This window comes from Sebastes umbrosus, chromosome 3 (assembly GCF_015220745.1).
Source record: "Sebastes umbrosus isolate fSebUmb1 chromosome 3, fSebUmb1.pri, whole genome shotgun sequence".
Taxonomy (NCBI): domain Eukaryota; kingdom Metazoa; phylum Chordata; class Actinopteri; order Perciformes; family Sebastidae; genus Sebastes; species Sebastes umbrosus.
The window spans coordinates 13,576,374-13,589,202 of record NC_051271.1 but is presented as its reverse complement, the minus strand read 5'-3'; the positions used below and the strand labels follow the sequence as shown (position 1 = coordinate 13,589,202).

General features: G+C 40.7%; 1 protein-coding gene across 1 annotated transcript in view; it reads left to right on the top strand.

The window, feature by feature from the left end:
* The window catches only part of prss12 (serine protease 12), a 28,014-nt gene extending 15,599 nt beyond the window's left edge, over positions 1-12,415 (top strand). Inside the window, exons 9-13 of the mRNA XM_037765722.1 lie at positions 799-1,004; positions 1,580-1,658; positions 3,006-3,128; positions 7,958-8,253; positions 11,053-12,415. Of these exons, the coding sequence (XP_037621650.1) occupies positions 799-1,004; positions 1,580-1,658; positions 3,006-3,128; positions 7,958-8,253; positions 11,053-11,375 (1,027 nt within the window). The 3' untranslated portion in view covers positions 11,376-12,415. The remainder of the gene's footprint in view (positions 1-798; positions 1,005-1,579; positions 1,659-3,005; positions 3,129-7,957; positions 8,254-11,052) is intronic.
* The last annotated feature ends 414 nt before the right edge of the window (positions 12,416-12,829 follow it).

The following is a 12,829-nucleotide window of genomic DNA, read 5'->3' as shown; positions in this document are numbered from 1 at the left end:
CCACATTTTGCCATGATGACACACACACACACACACACACACAGACTCACAAGGTGAAAACAATACCAGCCAAATATCGTCACGGCTGGTAAAGATATAATAAAATCTGGACTACACATCGTACACTTAATCTCATCAGACTATTAAACAAAACAGAGATTTAAAATTCTGGACAGGAGCTGTAGCTCCTCTGGAAATGGTTCAAAATGCTGCAGCTCGTCTTCTAACAATAACAAAGTACAGGGAACACATTACTCCACTGTTGGCTTCTCTCCATTGTCCGCCAGTGGAGTTTAGAAATGCATTTTAGTTATTACTTATCAGGCTCTAGGTGAAGCCTGAGTGCATTTTTCTAATCGTTTTGTCCATATAGTAACTTAATGTCTCTCAGGTGTCTACTAGATGTTCCCAGAGCTAGCATTTGGTGTCTTTGCCCAAAAGAGTTTGGAATAGTTTACGTCTTACTATTACAGTAGATCATCCAAATCACCTCACTCTTTTTAAAAAGCTTCTCAAGACTTACTTCTATTCCTTTGCTTCTAACTGATGTTTTGCTTTTTTGTTGATGTTATTTATGTTTTGTAAATTCCATTTTGTTGCTCTTGAATTTGTTGCCATCCTGCCTTTTTGATACTCTTATTGTGCGACTTACTTATACTTTTGCAGTCTGTTTTATCTCCAGCCTTAATATAAACTACTTGTTTTTGAAAGTTTTAACAGTTTTTTTATTTTAATATTATTTATAAGGCGATAGCAATGAAACGTCTGTGTGCTCTGTGTCCTGTCCATCCTTCGCAGTGGGGTGGCGAAGGCCCGTGTGATGGCGTACTTCGGGGAAGGGACGGGGCCCATCCACGTGGATAATGTGAAGTGCAGCGGCGAGGAGCGTTCGTTGGCAGACTGCATCAAACAGGCACCCGGCACGCACAACTGTCGCCATAGCGAGGACGCTGGGGTCATCTGTGACTATGGGGAATCGCTGCACAGCTACAAAGAGGTCAAAGGTCAGTCAGGTCTGTTTTTTTTACTTAAAATAAATGGAGCTCTTGTTATTTATTTGGAGCCGAGACTATAGTTTGTTTAGCAAACACTTCCATTATGTCATACACACTGAACAATTAATGAGAAACAAGTGAATAAAGGAAAGTCAGGACTAGGCGGGCAGGCCTTCAGTGTGTGTGTATCCAGATGGTAAAATGGAGAAAGCAATGTTATTACTTCATTCTGTCTGTCACACATCGGGGCAGACTCACACAATGCTATCCGTTACCTACACATATGCTGTTACTTCCATTTCTCACGTTCACATACAAGTCAAACCAGTGCAGGAGGCTGTTTTGTCTCTGCAATATGATAAATTACATCTCCTGAAAAAGCGCTCAGCCTATGTTTATGTTTACTTTATTTCAGGTTCATACGTAGTAGTGAAAGATGAATTTCAAACACTATTATCTTTCCGATCAGTCTAACTATTTAATAAGAGCAGCATCTGAGCAGTAAATGTCTGGTTTAACAATCATCACCCTCCCACCCACTCTCACATATACACACCCAACGGTTCCTCTTTTGTCTCTGTCAGATCCTGTCAACTCAATTTGCGGCTTGCGGCTCGTACACACTCGCCAGCGCCGAATCATAGGAGGAGAAAACTCTCTGAGGTAAGCTGGAAGGGACAGGAGGGATTAATGGCAGCCGGGAGATCGTCTGCCAGAGACGTATAGAATGAGAATATTGGGCACATTTTCAAGTCTTGGATGGAAAACAGCTGATATGAAGCTACAGGCAAAGAAATATCCAATATGCTGTGCTTCCAAACACATATGTGGATAAGTAGAAGCATGGAGGTCATGCACGGCCGACACAGAAAATCACACTGGAATTAAACAAGAAAATCCTGTGGTTATGACTTTCTCTGTCTTGCTCTGTGTGTGCTGTGTGTGAGATAGAGAGAGACAGAAAGAGGTTGGGATAAACAGAGAGAAAAGTAACAGTTATGCGTATTTGTGTGCGGTCACATTTATGGGTCGATGTGAAACCAAAGAATGTTTTTCATGCTGAGTATTTATTTGTGTGTGTGTGTGCATGTTTAAAGGACATCCTGCATGTTTACACTTTACACTTTAAATAGCTGCATGTAAACTCATTTTGCCAGATAATGTTGAGTAACACAGAGAGACAGATGCAAGCTTTTATAACTAGCAGGTTAGACTATTTTAATGCTCTTCTTTCTGGTGTACCGTAGACCAAGAGGAGAGCACACACTACACCTATTTTAAAGTCTTTACACTGTTAGTTTTGGTATTGATTTTAAACTTCTTTTTTTACTTTATAAGGCACAACATGGCCATGCACCAGACTACCTCTCAGAAAGGCTTTTGGTTTATGAACCAGTAAAGCCCCTCAGATCCTCCGGTTCTTCTCTTTTAGCTGTTCCACAAAGCAGAACGAAAACTTTTGGCGAAACATTTTTCAGCCGTTACGCTCCAAGATGCTTCAACAGCCTTCCAGAGGAGCTGGATTTTTAAACGTCAACTAAAAGCCCACCTATTTAGTTTATCTTTTATGTAGTGTTTTATAATTTTTGTGGTTTTATTATTATTATTATTATTATTATACTTCTTCCATTATCATTTTTATATCTATATTACTCTATTTTTTATCAGTATTTTACTACTTTGATTAACAGCTGATCATTTTTAATTATTTTATTTTATTAATATTTTACCACTTTTAACAACCTTAGTTTTTTCAGTCGCTTCTAAAGCACTCTGTTCTCTTGTTCGAAAGATACTGTATAAATAAAGTTTGATTGATTAATTGATTCCTCCAAAGAAAAATATCACATAAATCATATTTGGAGATAATTCATGTTGCTATGTTGGCTACCGGTTTAGAGCTCTGTTTTTATTAATCAAGGTGCAATAATCATGTGCTGACTTTATAGTACATTTGTGCACTTTTATAATTGTTTGTGTGTGCGTGTGTGTGTGTTTTCATGTCCGTAGGGGCGGCTGGCCGTGGCAGGCTGCGGTTCGTTTGCGAGGATCTCGAGGAGACGGGAGGTTGGTGTGTGGAGCGACTCTCATTGACACCTGCTGGGTCCTCACCTCAGCACACTGCTTCAAGAGGTCAAACACACACACCGACATCTACTCACACACATATGTATTTGTCTCAGTTTGAAAGGCTATGTTAAATATTTTTGAAAACCAATTAATTTCATACAACAGGTTCAGCATTGAGGCCAGGAAATAATAACATACCTTCACATATCTGTTTACGGGCCTCTCAAAACACATGGCGAGCATCTTCCCTTCTTTCCACCACTCTTTTCCATGCGTCCACAACATTGGTCAGTCGGCATTTCCTCCCGTCAGTGTCAGTGATTCTCTGAGAGTGTGAAGGATAACAGTCTGCAGCTTGTTCCCTGTGGTCGCATATAAATATAGAATTAAAACACACTAAGTACAATTAAAACATGCATAATTTAGTGCTTTTTAATGCTGCTCTCCTGATCTTTTACATTGGCCGTTTAGATGTGCTGCACATGTTGGAGTTTTGATCTTTATTCAACGAAATGTGGGTGTGCTTATGCGTACATTTCATTCTGCCCGCAGCTTGAGCTATACCCGACCTACACAACTTATTGACTGCTTCAGTATGTTTAAGTCTGACAGAGGCACAAGACGCTCAGCAACGTGAGCAGTGATCAGTGGTGGTTTGGCTGTGGTTGTGGTGCAAGCAGGAAGGGAGACAGCTAGAGTTACTTCATCTGGTCTGGAGGCCTCCACATGGCACCACCAACTTGAAATCAATCACCTAATGCGTACAGCGGAGACGGCAGCAGGAAGAAAAATAATTGAAAAAGAAAATGAACTGATCAGAGGGAGACTTAGTAAATTTGTGAAGAACTGAGGCACTTGAGGGTTGTGAGGGCACTAACCCTTGAGTCTGCTTTTGATATTTGTACAGCACATGTAAGGTTGTCAGACTGCATATTAAGAATAATATCTTTTGGTTGCGTTACCAAGTTTTAGTTCCAACATTTTGGGGTTTGGGAAAACCACAACTCTTTATAGGCCCCAGCAGCTCTGCCACTATAAATCCTGATGTTTCCACATTAAAGAGAGGAAGAGGTCATTCACTAAATCCGTTCCAGTGCCATTTCTCCAGCCATTCCCACTGCCAGATTTGTACTCCTCATGCAGGAACCTCTACTCTGCGATTTGACTCGTACATCTTCTTCCTTTAAATGACCCACACAGGAAATTAAGACCACTTGGGATGTAGCAATCAGGACTTCTAGGGCTGATTAATGCAAACATCGTGATTAGTTGACCACCAGTGTGATTGCAGATTGAAATAACTTATTTCACTCGGACTAACAATGTCATTTAAAATTGCACAGTATGCACTATAGTAGCCACAATAGTTAGCCTCAAAGATAACACTGTCTTTAAAGCTGCAGTGGGCAGAATTGGAATTGGATTATTTTTATAAAACGTTCACTATATCCTGACAGTAGTGCATTAGACAGGTAATCTGAAAAAAAAAATCACGTGCCTCTGTGTCCTCCAGTCAAACTAGGCAGCGCTGATCAAATATGAATCAATATTCTGTTACTGGAATGCCTATTTCACTCCTCAAATGTTTTCAGAAACAGCTTGTAGTGTACGGTTTAGCTGTAAAATGAAAAAGGTTGTGACCTGGCAGCCATGTTGAGATCAGTTGAGGAAATACCAAGCACTGCACACCAGCCGGAGCACAGCCAATAGGAACACTCAATAGGAGTGACGTTCTGCCTACTGCAGCTTTAACTGATTTTTTCTTGTGGTTGAATGCCATAGCTCGCTTATGCAAGAGTAAATAAATCATAAGCTTAAACTAAATTAATGATACGTTAGTGTGTGTTTAATGACCCAGGTGTTCGCTCACCTGCTGCCTCAGGCTTTTCTGTTTACATCGTACGGGTTTTAATAATGGATCGTAGCTTGAGGAATCCAGCTGTCACATTGAGATTGATGACATTCCTACCATAGTAACATTTTGCTGACTGCTGCAGATTGGCACAACATGTGTACAGCTAGTGCACCGTACCACATATTAAGACATGACAGAAAATGTGAAAGGTATATTTAGCTGTCGGCTACATAAGATGATACTTGTTATCGTAGACATTGTAAGCAGACAAGAAAGGTCAGACACTACAAAGTACCTCTCTTGCCTGCCTGATCACATATCAGTCGTCAGTGCTTAGAGCTGTTAACTTTGAGCTATGACAGCTTTGAAAAGTAATTTGCTGCATGCGAGCCAGAGAATGCAGACCAAGATAGGGACTTCCGACTTAACAGTGTCACCTTTCTTATGTGGTAACCATAATAGGGCGATACACACAGCAATAAATGAACAAATACACCCACGCAGGCGCCCAATATAAAAAAAATACATCAAGTTGGCACACCCACTTCTGCTTGTTCTAATTTGCACAGATGATGACATGTTTAGGTGCAGCTACCAAATGTAACTAACACGGTTATGTTACCTTATCCCTTACACCTCGATTACCGATTAGTACGTTCATAAAAAGCGACCTCAGGTCAGCGTGGTCACATGCTGTAAACATATTAAACCTATTTATACCTTGTAGCTGTACAGCTGGGCGCTTGCCAACAGTAACACAACTCCAGCAGGTTTGTAACTGCTTTTAACAACAACAACGTGTGAAAGGTAACGTACGTGACACATTCAAACTCCATTCTAATGCTTAGATTTTTCCTTTATGGTGGGTATGTACTGTACGTAGATGACTGGTAACTGGTCAGCAGTGTCTCCGCTCTGCCAGGAAACGTCGTGGCATTCCCATGTCAGGAGATCTTTCCGGACACACTACCAGTTGTAACTGGACACAGACACTTGGCTCGATTGAAAGGCCTCCTTCCTTCACTCCGCTCCTCTTCCTTCTCATCTCTCCCTCCCTTTCCTTTATCCCTGACTTACCCTTCTCCTTCTCTCCCACTCCATTTCAAGTACAGCCAAACATTTAAACAAGTCATGCATGAAAGACACTTCATTATGTCAACATATGAGTCAGTTTAAAGCATAAACTAAACCCAGACACAATGACAGATGTATTGTTATCATTCTTGCCTTTACTCATTCTCTGTCCAGGTTTTCATTTGTTAAGACCCTATAAGTATGTGTGCAACTGATTTATAGTGAATTGATAGAATGTATAAAAGCACTACAACAATGTTGTGTTGAAGAGGAGGGTATACAGCAGAGAAAAGGAGAGACCATACAGCTGGTTAGCTACTTGAGACAAGCTTTTAGGACTGTCTGATTAAGGATATGAAATATGTATGAGCCTCAGGGGGAACATGAACAATACATAATAGAAAACGTAGCCAAAAACCAAAAAGAAAAATGAAAACAAGGGCATGAAAACAGGTTTGAGGAAAAGATAAACCTTAAAAAAATGTTTTCATATGCATATTTCAAGAGGAGACCAGAGGCCTGTACTACGAAGCGAGTTCAACTTACCCAGGGTATCTTCTCGTTATTTGGTTTAAACTAACCCTAACAAACCAGATCCCGCTTAACGGTCCAACGACGGCAGTTATCAACTTGGTAAATCAACACAGGGTTTCTCTATCCGGCTATGAGCGCATTCATATGAAAGGGGCGGGGTTTACAGCATATGACCAATCACAAACTTGGAAAAGTCTACCGGCAGCAGAGCGGCACATTTTACAAACGAAGAACAGACTTTAATAATATTAGACAAATACAAAGAAGTTAAACACATAATCAGACCAAAATTAACATGGTCGAAGCTGCCAAATGCAGGAAGGACAGCTGGCAAAAGAAAAAATTGCTGATGTGTGAATGCGTAAATTAACAGGCTTATAAATGTAATGGAATACTCATAAGTCAAACACAGTCGTCTACATGAGGCAGTGATTTTATAAAAAAACTTTCAGAATATAATGGATGAATAGATTACACTTCATTAGGCCCTGACATAGCGTGTTTGACTATTTCAGCCTTTTTTCAGCTGCGTCCCTGACTCCGGCAGTGTGCAACGGCAAGTAAAAAAATAAATATAAAAACATAATTCAAAGCGGTAAGCACCCTCAGCATAAATCCAGCTGTCCTTCCTGCATTTGTCCGTTTAAACTGTGTTGTTTTTAGCCTGGATTATGACTTTAACTTCCTCGTATTTGTGTAATATTATCAGGTTACTGCTCAGGTTAGGTGTTCAGCATAAGTTACCATGGTGATCTACCCCGGTAAGAAGTGAACCACCGTCGTAGAATGGAAAACCCAGGGTTAACCCTGAAGTTACCTTGCTAATCGCAAATCCTGCTTTGTAGTACAGGCCTCTGGAGCCAAATGCAGAAACAACAGGAACTGAAAAAAACAAGAATTTATTACCAGACTTAGACCACAAGCAGCAGAGATGCACTGCAAAACAACAGCTGCAAACAGCAGGATACACCACAAACTGACAAGGAACAATGGAAAAGACACAGGTATATATACACAGAAAACTAATCATGAGAACCAAACACAGCTGGAGGAGAAAGGCACTGGCATAAGGAGGGAAACTCAAGGATTGGCTAACAAAGGAGACAACGAGGGCGTGGCAGGCAACAACACAAGGGCAGAGCAAACGAGACTAATACAAGACAGGTGGGATGGAAAATAGACAAAAGCAGAAGTAGAACAAGACATTAGGAGAGTGACTATCAAAATAAGACAGGAAACAAACTATAAACAAACCCATAGGAGCATGGCAAGTGTAAGATGCTTAAACCTTTTCCAGCTCTAGATGTTGCTGAGGGAACCCCGGCCAGAGCTCGTAGTTTTATTGCTCATGGTTTATGTCTGCAGTGGGATTGCTCACACCCTCTTTCTCTAATGGCCTTGATACACCCCTCTATATTTCTCTCTGCAGGTATGGAAACAGCACCAAGCAGTATAAAGTCAGAGTGGGCGACTACCACTCCCTCGTCCCCGAGGAATACGAAGAGGAGTACGGCGTCGATCAGCTCGTCCTCCACCCGAGCTACCGCTCCCATAGCAACGATTACGACCTGGCCTTGGTCCGCCTGTCGCCAGGGGCAATGGGCCAGATGCCGGGAGAGTGTGTGTCATTCAGCCGTCATGTTCTTCCCGCCTGTCTGCCCATGAGGAAAGAGAGAGTGCTCAAACAAGCCAGCAACTGTCACATTACCGGCTGGGGTGACACGGGTGAGGCTGTGTGTGTGTTTGTGTGTAGAGGGGAGGTGCCTTCGGTGGCCCTGAGGTGCAAAACATGACATCATTTCATTTCACACTTGTATTTCACACATTAGCAGCACTGTATATGGGAAGGTGAAGGATCTTAACAACTTTAAATTATTTTAAGTTAAGGGCAGTTCAGAAACAAAAGAGATGACTTCAAAAGAATAATTTGAGTTGGTGCTTATTTCCAATTTTTTTTTTTTTACAAGGATGTGCCATGACCAGACATATATTTGAATGTTTGTTCTTCCTTGAGTCAGTCACACCTGTCCTTTAAATTCTGTCTTTATATCAATCTGGACTGAATAAAAGGTCACAGAATTTGGAAATGGTTTCACAAAATGATAGCTAAAAATTGGTATCTGCTTTACTAGAAATCTGCTTCTGTAAATACACAACATTTAATTAAAAAATATGTACCAGGGCAATTAGAAACTAGAAGATAAGTTACAGGTTTCGTCTAAAATTCCAGACTAACATGCTATTTAGTACGCTAAAACAGTATGTGAGATATTTTAGTATGTCCGAAACCTTTGTATGAAACCAATAGTATGCAAACTGCATATAATAAATATCACAGTATGCAAACGCTGGACACTACGGCGGCATAAATATCCTACAATGCAAAGCGGTAGTGACGACGAAGTTCATAAAAGAAATTGACGGACTACTCTGTAACGTCAATAACGCTTCAAGTATAAGATTTCACTTTGCTATAGACATAATATATATTTGAAATTAGTTCAGACTTTTTTTTCACAAATTTGAACAAATCATCGTTTTGGTCACATGAGGTTGACAGTGGTTACCATGGTTACAGGTCTCCAACCGGCAAGGAGGCTCTCAGGAAGTGACAACGTAAATTACTGCTAAGTGCGTCCGAAAAGATACACACTGCTGTTTATTCTCATAGAAGTATCTTGAACGATAGTACACCTATTGGGTATGTAGTGCACAATATGCGATTTCAGACAAAGTCACAGTTTAAAAAAAGCACTGGAAATCAATCAATAAATAATGCAGTAACGTAAAAAGTTAATAAGAGATCGTAGAAAATCCTATCACACTGGGACTAGTTATTTGGGATAAAGTCTGTTGTACATTTGGACAGACAGCAAAACAATCCCGTGCTGTAACCACAGTATTTCTACCATATGTAAGTCATTTTGAAGGTCAACTATAAATGCAGAGAATCCTCCACCAGTAATTGGACTTGTTTCACTATATGCTCTGTATCTGTCCGTACACTTGACCGCGCACATCGACACACATCTGTTAGTGATCTTTAAGTTACACGCTGATGTCATCAATCATATAGCAACTAAGTCACAAAGGGCTACAGAAGGTCTCAGTACACGCTTATTCAAAAACGTGTACTTCCTATTGAGGGGTTAGTGTGACTTTTTATTCTTAATGTTGGTTGAATCCACATGTAAGTGTGTGTGGGAGACAGTGTTTTTATTAGTTTACTTAAGCGTGATGACAACACAAGCTATTTAGAGAGTGGAATGCTTGCAATGGCTGTTTAACTGAAGGCGAGATGTCTGCTTTGTACAGCTGTTTGCATTTGGCTCTCTGCCACTCTGATATCACACTCACACACATGCAAGCAAATTTTGTACAAACATACCACCCTAAGCTACCAAGGATATAGTTAATATCATTGTATGATCATGGAGAGAGCCAGGAGAAACACAAAACACTGTAGAGGCTTGGGTTCAGTTGTTCAGTTGAAGGATCTTGTCCTTGTTTTTACTGGTTGTTTAAGGTGCTGGCAGAGGTACAGCTGAGAGTGATGTCATTAGTTTTGCAGGGATTTGGTCATAAACCAAAGTGTTAAAGCTGGGGTTGGCAGTTTTCTGGAAGAGGCAAAAAAAAAACGCCAAAATTTGGAAATATAGCCCTCCTCCTCCAGCTCTCCCGTCTCTGTTCTAATTCCCTCCCACTAAACAAACACAGGCATATGCACGCGCTTCATACAGTAACCTGTACGAGTGCTAGTCATTCATTTCAAACATCATCGCGATCGTGATTGTGATCCCGATGCGTTATACAGCGGCAATTCTATGAGAATTACCGTCCTGTTTTCTTTCCAAACTTGTGGGCCTGTAAATACCTTTGAGTTGACATACTGTTGCTATGTTCACAGTGACAAAAGCAACAAAACGGCCAGCATTGCCAGCTAAATTGTCGGCGAGTCACCGTTGAAGTGTTGCTCAAGCGCTCGTTGACTTATAGAATGTTGCAGATCAGTTGAGGAAATACAAAGCACTGTCCACCAGCTAGAGCGCAGCCAAGAGGAACACTCAATAGGAACGCTCGCTCTATCTCTGAAATGACCTGTGATTGGCCAAAGTCTCCCGTCACGGGCTAGATCTTTTAAAGCCTGAAAACAGAGCCATGAGGAGGTGCAGAAGTCTAGTTTTCTCTCCGACCATTTGAATTACAATATGCTGAACGGTTATAATAGAATTTTTGCCCAATGATGCCCCAAGAAAACTGCCAACCCAGCTTTAAGATACATGTTGATCAGGTGATAGTGCTAGTTGAAAGGTCAGGGGATCAAAGTTTTTACAATTCATCCTCTAGAGACCATGAATGTATATACCAAATGTCATGGCAAACCATCAAATAGTTGTCCAGACTTTTCACTCAGAATCAAAAACCTCATCCTGCTGGTGTCGCCAGAGGTTATAATGCTAACACACATTTTCCACCTACCTTTTACCTCTCACTCTAAACTCTAACACTTTCCCTCTTTCCCAGGCCGCTCGTACTCCAAGACCCTCCAGCAGGCCCCCCTCTCCTTACTTCCCCGTCGTCACTGCCAGCAGCATTTCCACAGCGCCTTCACGAGTCGCATGCTCTGCGCCGGCAGCATCCAGCCGGAGAGGCGTGTGGACAGTTGCCGAGGTGACAGCGGAGGCCCGTTGGTGTGTGAGCGTCCAGGAGGGGGTTGGGTGGTTTACGGGGTCACATCCTGGGGTCACGCCTGCCGGACACAACAGTCCCCTGGCGTCTACACCAAAGTCTCTGCCTTCAGCTCCTGGATACGCAAGGTGATTGGACACGTAGAGAAAACACGGTGAAAGGTGAATGACTTTCGATCAGAAAGAATGACCCTCAAGACTTTCTCGATTGGTCAGGTGACAACTGATACAGCAATATATTTCAGTCATGAATAACTGATGTTATGAACTGATTATCCAGTGATGTACGTTATAACCTGACTTTCAAATGGAGAGCACAAAGCAACGCTGGACTTTTTCCACCTACAAACTTTATAGAGAGGAAGAGTTTTTTTTTTGTCTTTTCTCTCATAAGCACTTATTTTAACGATTTAATATTCTCTTAAGCTGCAAGATTTTGGATGGTATTAAATCTCAACTCAAGAAAATGCAACTTAAATATCTTTGTTGTTTCTTGTGCATACTACACTAACATGTATATTTTTTCAAAATAATGTTTTCTCTGCTTGCTTTTGTTATCAAGTTATATTGTAATTTATTCTATGAAATATGTGATTTAAAATGTAGAAAAGGGACCACAGTAAAAAAAAAATAATAATACAGTATACTTGCATGCACTCATGCGTATACGCAGTAAGTATTTTGCATGATATGAACTTGCAGACTTGCACTAAGAACCCCTGTTTAGGTACTTAATGCATACTATTCTGTACTTTTGCGTTAAGCATTGTAGTCATATTGACATTTGCTAAATGAAATATGTCTTTCAACCTCATTTCATTATTGTTTATGTAATGTTTCTCCACTGTGCTCATTGTTTTGCTGTGTAAAAAAGCAGATTTCAGGTCTTAGTAATTACTCAGGCATTTCTAATTTACATCCAGTCAGTATTTTGTCCTCGTCTCAGCGCTGCTTGACATTTGCAGAGAAAGGAAGGGACTCAAGTGTTTCTGAATCAAAGCACATAGCAGCATGTCAAAGTGTTGATTTGTCATATTGACACTGTTAATTCATGTAGTTAAGTGTCGTCGAGGTTTTGACAACACTGAATGGAGACAATCTGGTACACTTGAAAAAAATACACTGCCTTCTTATTTGGTGTTTACTGACTACGTGTTATGTATTAATGTACTGTAACATTTCTTTATAAATACAATTTTGTAAAAAAAAAAAAGTGTTTGTTGTGTGTTTAATTAAGACATTTAAAGGTTTTGTCTGTTTATGTGAAAACATTTTGGTGTCACTACTTTCTAAGTGATTGTAGCGCTTTATGTTGCACGTTCTGTTATTCCCACACATCTGAAAGGTGACAGCAGCTGGAACAACGGAGCTCTTTCAGGTTCGTTTCTGACTGCAAACTGTCAAACTGAGCACCACTATGTCAGACAATGTGTATGCACACACACTCACACTCACACACAGTGTCACTGCTTTGTCACTGTGTCGACAGGAATGGCAACCATTTTCTGAGTTGTCCTCACTTACAAGGCAAACATGTCATGTTGACTTAACACCCATCTAAGAATCGGGACTAGTGGGAAGCTGCACGAAATCTTGGCAACATAAATACAAAT